At 44.8% G+C, this 15,191-nt stretch overlaps 1 protein-coding gene across 1 annotated transcript in view; it reads right to left on the bottom strand.

The window, feature by feature from the left end:
* upb1 (ureidopropionase, beta) overlaps positions 1 to 15,191 on the bottom strand; it is a 175,146-nt gene that overhangs the window by 43,240 nt on the left and 116,715 nt on the right. The window contains exon 5 of the mRNA XM_043716199.2: positions 14,337 to 14,498. Coding sequence (XP_043572134.1) covers positions 14,337 to 14,498 — 162 coding nt within the window. The remainder of the gene's footprint in view (positions 1 to 14,336; positions 14,499 to 15,191) is intronic.

Raw genomic sequence — 15,191 nt, 5'->3', positions numbered from 1 at the left:
ATCAGTTTAAGATTAGAGGGGAAAGAAAAAAGGGAACCAGAGGGGCAATTTTTTAAACACAGAGTGGTACACATATGGAATGAGCTGACAACATAAGTTGTTGAGGTAGGTACGTTAACAACATTTAAAAGGCATTTGGACAAATATACAGATAGAAAAGGTTTAGAAGGATACAGGCCAAGTGCAGGGAAATGGGGTTAGTGTGGATGGACATTTTGCTCAGCATGGACCAGTTTGGGCCAAAGGGCCTGTTTCCATGCTGTCGGACTCTGACTCTGAGATGACAGATTCTTGCATATATGTAGCTTCTAGGGAGATTATACCTAAATTGCATACCCAACTGATGATCAGACTTTGTTGCTATGAATCTTAGCAGACTCAGGTTTGTTTAGCAAGTTTGAGTATAATAGGATTTAGCAAATAGGATTGAAAGTTTGAGTATAAATCAATAAATAACGGGACTTTAAGAAAACAAGTGCAATAATTATGAGTCATTTTTGATTGATCGAACTGGCAAATACAGCCTTGAGGTGAGGGGCCAAATGGCCAACTCTTGGTCCAGACTTTTATATGGAGTTGAAAAGTCCTGTTTGAGAAAGTTTTGAAAGGGTGAGTGAAACCTCCTGCTTTACTTGGGTGCTATTGAAACAATGTTGCTGCAGGCCACAAACCAGAATTACAGGTGGATGACCATCTGAAAAGTCCTTTTTGATATTATTTGGGACAATATTATTCACCAGTACCAAGGGTCCCCTATTTTACAAGGCCCAGATGTCATCTAGATAGTGAAGGAGAGCTCAGATTGAGATTAATTCTTCCTGATCAAATCACCAAAACTCAGGTTCTGTTCGCCGAGCTGGGAATTTGTGTTGCAGACGTTTCGTCCCCTGTCTAGGTGACATCCTCAGTGCTTGGGAGCCTCCTGTGAAGCGCTTCTGTGATGTTTCTTCCGGCTTTTATAGTGATTTGTACCTGCTGCTTCCGGTTGTCAGTTCCAGCTGTCCGCTGCAGTGGCCGGTATATTGGGTCCAGGTCGATGTGCTTATTGATTGAATCTGTGGATGAGTGCTATGCCTCTAGGAATTCCCTGGCTGTTCTGTGTTTGGTTTGTCCTATAATAGTAGTGTTGTCCCAGTCGAATTCATGTTGTTTGTCATCAGAGTGTGTGGCTACTAAGGATGTCATGTCATTTCATGGCCAGTTGGTGTTCATGGATGCAGACCGTTAGCTGTTTTCCTGTTTGTCCTATATAGTGTTTTGTGCAGTCCTTGCATGGGATTTTGTACACTACATTGGTTTTGTTCATGCTGGGTATCGGGTCCTTCATCCTGGTGAGTTGTTGTCGGAGAGTGACTGTTGGTTTGTGTGCTGTTATGAGTCCTAGTAGTCGCAGTAATCTGGCTGTCAGATCAGAAATGTTTTTGATGTATGGTAGTGTGGCTAATCCTTTGGGTTGTAGGCAGCTGGAACTGACAACTGGAAGCGGCAGATACAAATCACTATAAATGATCACAGGAAAGATCACAGAAGCGCTTCACAGGAGGCTCCCAAGCACTGAGGATATCACCTAGACAGGGGACGAAACGTCTGCAACACAAATTCCCAGCTCGGTGAACAGAACCACAACAACGAACACCCGAGCTACAAATCTTCTCCCAAACTTTGAACTCAGATTAATGTGTAGTAATGGGTGGCATGGTGGTTGTGGTCAGCACTGCTGCCTCACAGCACCAGGTTCAATTCTCATATTGGGTGACTGTCTGTGTGGAGTTTGCACATTCTCCCCCCGTGCCTGCTTGGGTTTCCTCCAGGTACTCCGGTTTCTTCCCATAATCCAAAAGGTGTGCAGATCAGGTGAATTGGCCATGCTAAATTGCCCATACTGTTAGGTGCGTTAGTCAGGGATAACTATAGGGTAGGGGAATGGGTCCAGGTGGGTTACTCTTTAGACAGTCAGTGTGGACTTGTTGGGCCAAAGGGTCTGTTTCCACACTGCAGGGAATCTAATCAATGTCATTTTGGGGTGGCAGGCAATGACTGCTGTGGATTGTGGACATTGGTCGCTGCTGGTGATCTTGGATCGGAATGTAGATCAGTCCAGCCATGCACAATTTGCTGATATTCCACCTGCACTGACAATGAAAATACAGCAAAAAAAAAAGGTTTTTATTTGGGATGACCACTGTATTTTCAATTTACTAAAAGCATATGGGAGAGATAAAAACAACTAGGTCACTTACTGCAAAGATTTAGACAGAAAGGTTTTTGAATAGCTCATGTGGATTGATACTAGCATCATTTATACACCTCCAGAGGTTTCTGGCTGTGGTATAGTCTATGGTTAGCTGTACCATGCAAGGGTTAGTCTGCTTTAATGGAGCTATTAAAACTCTTCCTGTAAATCAAGGTACATTGATCAGTTTTTCATTGTTAAAAGGACAAGCTACAAAATACAATTAACTACTTTAATGGCTTTTGAGTTTCCAAAATAGGGGTCATTATACGTGACACAACAGTGATTACGCCGATCAGTAACCAATCGCAGAGTTCCAGCTTGCAGCTCTTGATAGGTTTTCAGTCTATTAGGTGAAATTATTGGCTTTGGAGAGAAATTGGAATCAGAAAATAAAATCTAGGTGCAAACTAAGATCAACGATGTATTTATTTAGTGATCTGATTCCTCACAGAACGCAGGAGAGTGCTTTTGAAAATGAAACAAATCTCTTCCATTAGTGTGGGCAAGATGTATTTTAGTTTCCTGGGAGAAACAGGCTTCACTTCACCTTGTTGTACAATATGGTAACAACCACTGGTAGCTTTTGTTGGAGGTGGAGTGCCGTCACCAACCCTCCTTTCTATTCTTTTAAATAAAATCAAATAACAAATTAAATGATTATTTAAATAGAGGCACCTCATACCTCAATAAAACCATAAAACACAGGAACAGAAGTAGGACTCAGCCCATTGAATGGGAGCAGGTTCAACGAAATCATGGCTAATTTGATAATCCTCAACTCCACTTTCCTGTCTTTTCCCCAATTACCTTACTTAAAGATCTGTCTATCCCAGAGAGCCCTCTGCACAAAGGAATTATAGATCACAGACTCTGTTTTTCCACTGAACAGTCAGCAGCAATTAGTGTAAAAATTGTTAAAAGAAATTTAAAAATCAACCTGTTTGGATATGTTACATCAACTCTGGGGGAGGTGGGACTTGAACCCACAATCTCTTGCCACAGGTAGGGAGGGACACTATCACTGCACCACAAGAATACCCAGTAAGCAGAGTAGTACTGTGAATTGAATCAGTCACTTTCTTTTATTTCAAAAATATACTTTATTCATAAAATTATTTTGATGATCTGTACAATTGGTCATGCCATACATATGTAAACCTTCCATTTCTTTGCATTCACATATACAGGTCTGTACGTTTACTATCCATATATTTAGCTGAGGCATCAGCGGGGCCCCACTTACTGCATGGGTCCCCTATTCTTTGGCAGGCAGATGTTACACTGTGGTCTTTCCCCATCGCACCTTGGCGGCAGCTGCCCCAAGCTTCAGCGCGTCCCTCAACACCTAGTCCTGGACCTTGGAACGTGCCAGTCCGCAACACTCAGTCGGGGTCAACTCCTTCAGCTGGATGATCAACAGGTTTCGGACAGACCAAAGAGCGCCTTTGACGGAGTTGATGATCCTCCAGGCACAGTTGATGTTCGTCTCGGTGTGCGCCCCAGGGAGCAGACCGTACAGCACAGAGTCCCGCGTCATGGAGCTGCTCGGGACGAACCTCGACAAGCATCACTGCATTCGTCTCCAGACTTCCTTTGCATAGGCTTCGAGGGCAGCGTGCGGTGCGGCAGAGCGTCCGGGCGTGCATAAAGGATCTCACAGGCAGAGCCCTTCTCACCACCAGCCAAGCCATGTCTTGGTGCTTGTTGGAAAGTTCTGGCGATGAGGCATTCTGTCAAATGACTGACAGTCTGCCCAGGGAACCACTCGACATGATCCACCCTCTCCTTTTCCCGAAGGGTCTCAAGGACACTACATGCTGACCACTCTGATAGGCTTGTGGTCAAAAGGTGTTTTTCTTCATAAAGTTCTCCACGAAGGACAGATGATATGGAACGGGGAGAAAGTGAGGTCTGCAGATGCTGGAGATCAAAGTTGAAACTTTATTGCTGGAACAGCACAGCAGGTCAGGCAGCATCCAGGGAACAGGAGATTCGACGTTTCGGGCACAGGCCCTTCTTCAGGAAGGGCCTCACTTTCTCCTCGAAGATTTCAACCTACTGCGAATCCTCTTACAAGGATGCCTTCCTTGAAGAAGCTCTCTGCCTCTCTCTACATTCCTGAAGAAGGGCCTGTGCCCGAAACGTCGAATCTCCTGTTCCCTGGATGCTGCCTGACCTGCTGTGCTGATATGGAACGGTCCAACTACTTGAAGCGTTCCACGGCAGCGAGGACATGCCCATCCTGGCAACACCGGGGACAGGTAGAACCTCAGTACGTAGTGACACTTGGTGTTTGCGTACCGGGTATCCACGCACAGCTTGATGCAGCCACACACAAAGGTGGCCAGAGTGAGGGCGGCATTTGGTGTGTTTCTTCCCCCGTTGCCCAGAGCTTTGTACATAGAGTCCCTTTGGACACTGGCCATCTTTGATCCCCATATAAAATGGAAGATGGCCCAGGTGACTGCAATGGCACAGATTCTGGGAATAGGCCAGACCTGTGCTACATATAACAACACTGAATGCCTCACACCTGATGACCAGGTTTTTACCCACGATGGAAAGTGACCGTAGCTTCCATCTGCCCAGTTTCTGCCTCACTTCCTTGATACGCTCCCCCCAAGACTTGGCACATGCCCCAACCCCTCCGAACCAAACATTCAGCACCTTCAGGTGGTCAGTCCTGACAGTGAAGGGGAAGGAGGATTGGTCAGCCCAGTTCCCGAAGAGCATGGCCTCGGTCTTGCCTCGGTTGACCTTGGCCCCCAAGGCCCATTCGAACTGGTTACATATGGCAAACAAGGCAGGAGAGAGGGGGCAGCCCTGCCTGACACCAGATCTGACTGGGAAGCTGATTCCCACCCATTGATTGAGACTGCACTGAATGTTGGTGTAGAGCAGCCTGATCCAATTACAGATTCCCTCCCCAAAGCCTATTTTGGAGAGAACATCCCTCATATACATGTGTGATATCCTGTCAAAGGCTTTCTCCTGGTCCAGGCTGATGAGGTAGGTGTCCACCCCCCTGTCCTGCACGTCGACGATCGTATCCCTAAGGAGTGCAAAACTCTCAGCGATCTTCCTGCCCGGTACAGCACAGGTTTAGTCAGGCTGGATCACCGATCCCAGAGCAGACCTGACCCAGTTGGCGATGACCTTTGCCAAGATTTTGTAATCTGCATTTAATAGAAAGATTGGTCTCCAATTTCTGATTTCCTCCCTCTCCCCCTTCTGCTTGGAGAGGAGGGTGATGATGCCTTTCCTCATGGATTCACTCATGGTACCTGCCCGAAGCATACTGACATACAACTCCAGCAGGTCCTGGCCAATCAAGTCCCACTGAGCAGAATAGAGCTTGACCGGTAAGCCATCACTTCCGGGAGTTTTATTCTCTTCAAAGGACTCCAGGGCCTTGGTCAGCTCATACAGAGATAGCGGCTGATCCAGCCTCTCCGGTGTTCTGTCGACACTCGGGACACTCCCAGCTGTCACAATGGACTCTGAACAAATACTCACTAACGGACTGAGGTTCAAGGAGTTCGCTGCACCAATCCTCCTTTCTACTGTTTGAAGTTATGAATTTACAATCCTGTTGAAAAGGTCTTGCCCCTCATGCAGTTGCAACACGATGAAATCTGCTAAGTACATTACATTGTTAGTTGCCCATTTATGGAGCACAAGTTTTACACACCTCTGGAGCAGGTAGGACTCTACCAGGAGACAATCACTGCACCACAAAAGCCCTCAAAATCAGCTCCAATATGTTTCAATGCATATTAGCTATCCCCCATTATTTCTGGAACATGTCCTGATTCATTCTTAAAAGGTCTATCATCAACAACATTGTCAAAGGCCAATAGTTTGAGGTTCTGAAATCCCTCTATTTCCAAAGGTGCTGAGATTTGGTCCAACTCACATTGGCGTCTTCTGCTACTTTATCCATCTGTTACATAGAAGTCAGTCTGACTGTGCATGACATGGCAGCTGTAACTGAACCAGTCCTCACTTAGTATCTGCCTTTGCCCATTATGGGGTGACTAGACAGCAATCCCCCAACCCTCCCCTCAGCACTGAGCTTAAATCACATTAGACCTACAAATTCTGGTCTGTATGAAAAAGTTACAAAATCAACTGTACCAGAGGAGCACCTACTAATCTCTCCCCAGCCTCACTGAATGTCGCAGTGGATTAGAAAGCAAGCAACTGCCTCCTTGGAAAAAGCAGACACACTCCAATAACTCCCCCTCACTTCTATCCAATTGTTTTACTGTTGGACTGCAACTGACAGAAGAGTCAGAAAACAGGATTGCTGCTAGGCACTGCTTTACCCAGCATAAACCTCCAGCAATATTTCTTTTAAGAATCATTTCTTTCCAAAATCTGAGTAGATTTATATAGCTGGTAGTGAGTACTGGTGATGTACTCACTGATACTGTAAATCTTTCAGTTGCATTTCATCACCCATACAAATCAGCCAATGCTCTACACTCTACAGTCTCATTGCTTAGACACAGTACCAGTCAGGGTCAGGGCGATGGGTCAGTGAGGACAAGGATGATGGGTCGGAGTGATGAGTTAGAGATGGGCACCAATAGAAGGCCATCCACCTCTGGAAGTGCTGTGATCAAAGGTGTAGGTAAAAAGGAAGATGGTGTACCTTAAGACGGAGTTGTAATCCGAAGGCTTTGAAAAGCTAAACACAATGTGTCTGTAGCCATCAGGCTACCTTTGAGGGGGAAATCCCAAGAGGCTTCAATGGCTGTCGTGCAGCCTCAATGAATAGCCAGAGTGAAAAATTCCAGTCACCACCTGCATGGTGGCCTCAGTAAGTTCTTCAAGAGGTATTAATGGCTACCTATTATTTGCACTGATCTGGCCATCACCACCCCTAAACCCCCAGACACATCAGTCTCTTTGCAAATGGCCTATGCAATAACAAACCAGAAAACCAGCACACTGGTTAATAGAGGAAACAATAGCCTGACTGCCCCAAGTCAGAGACTGAAAAATATCTAGATATATCTCTCTCTATCTAGTTCCTGTCCATGTTTCTTTTGCTGTATCCTCTTCTCACTGTTCGACCTCTTCGGTTCCCCTTTCGGTCTCCACCTCTTACTCTTTGTCACCTGCTAACCCACTCTCCGTCTCTTCTCTCAAAGTCAGAGTTTTTACATCACAGAAAGAGGCCCTTTGGCTCATCGTGTCCACATTGGTCATTAATCATCCATCCATTCTAATCTCATTTCCCAGCATTAGGCTTGTAGTCTTGTATGCTTTATGTTGCTACTTGTATTCCTTCCTTCCTATGCCTCATTCTCAGTGCCAGTGCCAGGATTTCACCAGTAATGGAGGACCTTCTCCCCCCTGGAGGTCACAGGGCAGATATGGGAAGGGCAAATATTTGGGCAGGTTGGTATTAGCGAAATAATAAACCATTCCCTAACTCACTTCCTCTCCCTCTTTCACCACCTCCTCTCTCACTCTCCATCGCTCATTCTCCCTCCTCCAATTACCCCCTCCCATTTGTTGCTTCTCCTGTTCACCAACTCTTCCCTTCACTCCTTCCTGCCCCACTCAAAATATCTCTTGCTCCCTCATTCACCTCCCCTGTCTTGCTGCCTCTCACCAAGGCTGTTGCTCATTGCAGTTCAAGTCCAATTAGGACTTGAACTGCAATGAGCAACCTGCCCCCAATTAGGGCCCTTAAGTGATTAACAGCAACTTGATGGCCTCAACATTCCTGCAGCCTAATTCCCTACTGTTCCAAAAGGCGAGGAAAATGTCTACTTCCCCAGAGGAAATCTAGGCCAGCCTGCCTGCACGAAGCAGGGGCCAATGGAGTTACTTCATTTACCACAGTCTGGGGGCAGGAGTCTGGCTGTTGAAAGCAAACCCTTTGCAGCAATACCCCCGACACCCCTCCTTATCACCATGATATCCCCCAAAAAAAGTTAGCTTGTCGCCAGCACAGTTCCTCATGGCTGCACAATCCCCAACACCACTCTCCGGTTCCCAATGGTTGCTGGCTTCTGACTAGCCAGTACCTTCACGCAGGATTGAATTTCAGTGTCAAATTTCCCTATTGGCCAAGAAACTCATGGATAGCACTCAAGTTGCTAATTGAACTTTGATCCAGTGGGGTTCTTGCTGGGGGACCAGAGGGATGAGTAAGCTAGCTGCGCCCTGGAGACACCCACACCCCACATTTAGTGCAGAGGGCACTAAATCTAGCCCATTGTTTTACACAGTAATGAGGATAGCAGCTACAGAAAACCTAAAACTGAATTCAGTGTTTGAAATTATTTGAAAAAGGCATGAGAAATATCTCCATTTTATAGTTGACTTTTTTTGTTCAGAGACTTTCTTGGTGATATGCTAATGTATACTCTACATTGCTTTGCAGTTATCTTTATATTCTCCCTTTCTACCTCACTTAAATTCTACTACACATTCTGACTGCTGCCTGGTTATTTATACAAATGACACTACATCATATACAAAATAAACAGATCAGACAGGAATTCAATTCAGTATATTCACCAATGTTAATAAAGCGCATTCATGACGCACTTTAGATGACAGGCTGCTGCTTTGCTCCCAGCTATTTGTTATCCTATATTTAGAGACCCACTGCATTTATAGTAGACAAACGTTCATTGGAAGTGTCTGTGTGATAATTGTTTTTGCCTCTGGGCTGAGTCTCATCACAGTCCAGATATTTCATGGATGACATTTACCATAATTTATCTGTTGAAAATGCAAAGTCATAAATGTCCTTACAATGTGAGCTCATTCATTGATCAAGAATGGTCCCTGGTCTAATGACTGCTTTGTGAAAAGTATCTTAGAGGCCACAGTTGCCCCTGAATTATCTCACATCAAGTTATGTTCACCTACATTAGTTCTGACTCCCTTGTACGACCAGTTTAAAGTTCTCATCTTATTTAAATTTTCTCTTGCTTCATTCTCCCCTATCTCAAGTGTCTTGTGCTCCACAGCCTTGAACCTGGCATTCCTCTAACTAACCTCTTGACTCTTGCGTTCACCCTATGGTGGCTGTGCCTTCAACAGCTTGGTCCCAGGTTCTGGGATTAAACAAATCATATAACGTTTTCCTAACACTTTACCTGTAAGGCAAGCAAGACAATGAGAACAGGCTTGAAACAGAACAAATCTCCCAGTATCACAAGGGATGGCATCAGAGTCACCATTGACCATAACTGATCTGAACCAGCAATATCATAACTGCAGCTATATGAACAGGTCACAGGCTAGGAATCTTGCAGTGAGTTGTTCACCACCTGTGTTCCCAAAGTCTCTCCACTTTCTACAAGGCACAAGTCTTGATGGAATACTTCCCATTTTCTTAGATGAGTGCAGTTTCAACCACACTCAGGAAGTTTGATCCCATCCATGATAAAACGTCCCATATGACTGGCACCACATCCGTCACCTGCAACATTCAGTCACTTGATCACTGACAATGGTGTAGCGGTGCATATCCTCTACAGGATGCACTGCAGCAACTTGCCAAGACCCCTTCAACAATCACACCACCACACCATAACATCTTCAGTGGGAACTATATCACTGTTCCTAGTTCTAAATCCTGGAAAGGGCAACTGGGGATGGGAAATGAATGCTAGGCTAGCCAGCAACTCCCATCTCCTGTGAATGAATAAGCAGCATGTGCATCCTCATCCAGGTGAATCAATGACTGATATTAAATGATTGATTTCTTTTCATTCTTTTGATATTTTAAGGGCATTAATCAGCAGGAAATGATGCCACATATTATATAATGCAGAGATAAAGCAGGGCAGTGGCAATTGTAGGGAGCATTTCTTGAATATGGGATGTAGCAGCAGATTAGAGACAGATGAATCTGGTGGAAATTCAAAATGGGAGCTAAATGGCACAGGTAACTATGGATCGAGTAGCTGCACATTAATTCTACAAAAAAAAAAGTACAATTAATTAGAATCATAGAAACCCGACAGTGTGGAAGCAAGCCATTCAAGCCCATCGAATAAACAGCCCCTTCGATTAGCATTCGCCCAAACTAATCCCTGTAACCCTGATTACAGATTACAGATGCCTTTGATAAGGTGCCACACAGGAGGCTGCTGAATAAGATTAAGGGCCCATGGTATTAGAGGCTATGTACTAGCATGGATAGAAAATTGGCTGTCTGGCAAAACACACAGTGAGAATAAAAGGGGTCTTCTCAGGATGGAAGCCAATAACTAGTGGTGTTCCACAAGGTTCGGTGGGAGGACCACAACTTTTCACTTTTTACATTAATGACCTGGAGGGCATTCTGGCTAAGTTTGCAGATGATGCAAAGATAGGTGGAGGGACAGGTAGTATTGAGGCGGCAGGGAGGCTGCAGAATGATTTAGACAGGTAGGGAGAGTGGGCATAAAAGTGGCAGATGGAATACAATGTGGGAAAGTGTGAGGTCATGCATTTTGGTAGGAAAAAGAGGGGCATGGACTCTTTTCTAGATGAGGAGACAATTCAGAAATAGGAAGACTTGGGAGTTCTAGTCCAGGTTTCTCATCAGGTAAACGTGCAGGTTTAGTCAGCGGTGAGGAAGGCAAATACAATGCTGTCATTCATCTCAAGAGGACTAGAATATAAAAGCAGGGAAGCACTTCTGAGGCTTTATAAGGCTTTGGTCAGACCACATTTAGAGTACGGAAAGCAATTTTGAACCTCATACCTCAGGAAAGATGTACTGGCTGTGGAGCAGGTCCAGAGGGGAGGTTCATGAGAATGATCTCAGGAATGAAAGACTAACATATGAGGAACACTTGAGGGCTCTGGGACTATACTCGATGGAGTTTAGAAGGATACGGGGAGATCTGATTGAAGCTTACAGAATACTGAACAGCCTGGACAGAGTGGACATTGGGAAGGTTTTCCATTGGCAGGAGAGATGAGGACCCAAGGGGCCCAGCCTGAGAGTCAAGGGAATACTTTTAGTACAAGATAAGGAGAAACTTCTTTAGCCAGAGTGTGGCCAATCTGTGGAATTTATTGCCACAGAAGGCTGTGGAGGTCAGGTCATTGAGTATATTTAAAACAGAGATAGAAGTTCTTGATTGCCATGGGGTTCAGAGGTTACTGGGAAAAAGCAGGCAAATGGGGTTGAAAAACTTATCAGCCACGATTAAATGGTGGAGCAGACCTGATGGACCAAATGACCTAATTTCTGCTCTTAAGCCTTATGGTCAGATTTAGCATGGCCAACCTACCAAACCGGCACATCTTTGGACTGAGAGAGGAAATCCACACAGACACAGTGAGAAACTCCACAGTTACCAGAGGGTGGAATCAAACCCGGGTCCCTGGCACTGTGAAACATCATTGTTAAACACTGCACCACCCTTAAATTATCAGGAGGACAGTCAGAATGGCAACAAGACAAGAGCAGCGATCAGTATCAACCATCCCTAATCTGTAATTCCTAAACTACAATAGAAAACAGTCTGACAAAATGCTCCCGGCTCCATAAGACACCTGCCCGATACAAAGTCTACTAGCACGTAACTGAAGAGCAACCCAAACACTTCTGCAAAAAATCGTGGCTGGGCCTGGAGCAGCAAATCAGCAGCAGCTGTAACCAGGAACTTCTCCACTGGGTCCTAAGCAAACTCCTTCCATAAAAGACCAAACAGTAAATTATCTGGTACACTGGGTTCTAAGCAGACCCTCTGCAAAAATACACTAAACCGCAATCTACCTGCTCCACTGGGTCCGAGGAAGGATCACTTAACTGGAAGCAGTCACAATCCACTTCAACAGACCACCGGACCATTCAAATGTAAGACACCTGTGTGAGGAAGTGGGGTAAGAGCTTAAAAATGTGTTGCTGGAAAAGCACAGCAGGTCAGGCAGCATCCAAGGAGAAAGAGAATCGACGTTTCGGGCATAAGCCCTTCTTCAGGAATGAGGCAAGAGTGCCGGCCTGCTAGTAAGACTGAGACTACGCGACCTTCAGAGCAGGACACCCACTCAAACATAAGGATGGTCAATGGTCATGAAGTGCTTTGAAAGGCTGGTTATGACATTAATCAATTCCAGCCTCCCCACTACTCTTGATCTACTCCAATTTGCCCAACAGACCAACAGATCCATGTCGGATGCCATATCACTTGCTCTTCACTCCTCCCTAGAACATCTTGACATCAAGAACAGCTACGCAAGAATCCTACTCATTGACTACAGTTCAGCCTTCAACACTATTATCCCCTCGAGACCGATTACTAAACCTAGTGATCTTGGACTAAGCCCCACTCTCTGCAACTGGATCCTCAATTTCCTGACCCACAGGCCACAATCAGTGAAGATTGGGGACAATATTTCATCCTCACTAATACTCAACACTGGAGCCCCCAGGGGTGCGTACTCAGCCCCCTACTGTACTATATACCCATGACATGTCGCCAAACAACAAATAACGTTGCCATTTACAAGTTCGCTGATGACACCACCATAGTTGGTCAAATCTCAGATAGTGATGAAACAGACTACAGACAGGAGGTGGAAGACCTGGAAAAATGGTGCACTGAGAACAACCTAGCACTCAATGCCGGCAAAACCAAGGAACTTATTGACTTTCGGCAGGATGTTACTCATGCTTTCCAACACATTAACAGTACAGAGGCAGAACGAGTGGAGTGTGTCAAGCTCCTGGGCGTGGTCATCAACTCTTCATGTGGACGCACTGGTTACAAAGACCCAACAATGTCTCTTCTCCCTCAGGCAGCTGAGGAAATTTTGCATGACTGCGAATACCCTTGCCAACTTTTATAGGTGTGCTATCGAGAGCATTCTTGTCTGGATGTATCACCACCTGGTATGGCAACTGTACCATTCAAGATCGGAGACGGTTACACAGAGTGGTGAACTCGGCCTGGACAATCACAAAGGCCAACCTCACATCTACAGAATCCATCTACCGGGCCCGCTGTCAAGGAAAGGCCGCCAGCATTCTCAAAGACCCATCCCATCCTGGCAATGCTTTTCTACAACCTCTACCATCAGGGAGAAAGTACAGAAGCCTGAACACACACACCGGCCGATTTTGTAACAGTTTCTACCCTACTGTTGTTAGAATACTGAATGGACTCAAACTCTTGACATTCGCCTTTACCTGTGTTTTTGTTTTTGCCACTGTTTACCTATTATTTACTTACCTATGCTACTTAACTCTGATCTGCCTGTACTGCGTGCAAGACAAAGCTTGCCTCGGTATATGTGACAATAAATTCAATTCAATTCAAAACAACGGATAAATGTTGAGAGACGTGCCACCGGGAGCATTTGCTGCCATCTAACCTCTTGTAATATTAGTCTCATTCAATGCTGAAGGATTCACCCATGAACTAGACGTTGACAAAAGAGGTCATTCTCAGTAACAATAAGATAACTAGATAGTAAAGAGCTAACAGGTTATATTAGCTGAAAACTGATTAACTATACTAACGAGGTAACAGACAGTTACCTCCTAAGAGATTCTATGCTACGATTATAGTCCATTGAACTGACTTTAACGGACAGCAAATTAGAACTACTCAGAACTAACTAGATTATCCCATTCATTCATAATTTAGTATGCAGAGCTACTCCAGAGCCTTGGAGTTAAGCCTTTCAGGCCAAGGGAGTAGGGACTTGCCCCTCACTCAAGGTGACAGAGTTAAACCTACACTAAATCAAATTCATACTGAGCTGAGATTGTAGCTGGAGCATGCTATTGACATGTTATGTCTGTGTGATCCATTTTACCTCACTTGGGCTACACAGGAAACTCAAATTTCTTAGATAAAAACAAAGAACTGGGGGATGGTGGAAATCAGAAACAAAAACAGAAATTGCTGGAAAGGCTCAGCAGTCCTGGCAGCATCTGTGGAGAGAAATCAGAGTTAGCATTTCGGGTCGAGTGACCCTTCCCCAGAACAATTTTCTTAGGATTGTCAGAACATTTCTATTTGGAGCATATAGAAAGGCAGAATCTGGAAACTGACAAGACAGAATATTCTGTTGCTACAATTTTCATGCATAGTACACATTGAAATAGTCACCATCTTCTCACCTCATTAAAATCGCCAACCCTGGGAATGTGATTCTTCCTGGTCTTGCCAAGGACTTTGCCAGAGTTAGAAATCACTACCGCAGTGTTCCACAGCGTGTCCCCATGAAACTCATCTCGCTCTAAGATTGGTGACACAATGACCAGGTTATATTTTCTTGCAAGCTGTAGGAGGCAGGGAACAGGGCATAAAGGAAGAACAAAAAAAAACAAGAATATGCTGAATAAGACTGATGTAAGGTTATTATCGACCTTGGCCAAAAGCCAAGAGGTACAAACAAAAGCTGAAAAGAGGCACAGATTTTGAAACCATTCCCCATCTGTCTTATTTGATCTACTATAACCTTGATAATAACAATGTTTGAAACAGACACAGTACTAGATATGATTCCGTCCTCCCATTGAGTAGGACACTGAGACTGCACTGTGTTCATGGTCCATGCACAATTATCAGTCTCAGCTCTGTTGACAGGATGTGGGTGTTGCTGGCTAGACCATCGCTTATTTATCGCTCATCCCGACAAGGTGAGCTGCCTTTCTTGAACTGCTGCAGTCTGTGTGGATTATAGACTTTTGTAGCAGCTTGATACCACTGAGTGCAGTCATGCTGTGCCATTTCAAAGGACAATTGAGAGACAATCACATTGCTATGATCATGTAGGCCAGATTAGGTGAGGACAGCAGATTCCCTTCCCTGAAGGACATTCATGAACTAGATGGGATATTATAACATTCCCGTGATTTCACAGTCACCATTAGAGACTAGCTTCTTATTACAGATTTATTTGCACCTAGCATTTGTTTTCACGCTCTTAACATTTCAACACCCAATTTACTTTCTTATAAGAAATGTAATAA

This window comes from Chiloscyllium plagiosum, unplaced genomic scaffold (genome assembly GCF_037043375.1).
Source record: "Chiloscyllium plagiosum isolate Xiang-an unplaced genomic scaffold, Cpla_swu_hap1 HiC_scaffold_24, whole genome shotgun sequence".
Lineage (NCBI taxonomy): Eukaryota > Metazoa > Chordata > Chondrichthyes > Orectolobiformes > Hemiscylliidae > Chiloscyllium > Chiloscyllium plagiosum.
This window is presented reverse-complemented; position numbering and strand designations above follow the sequence as displayed.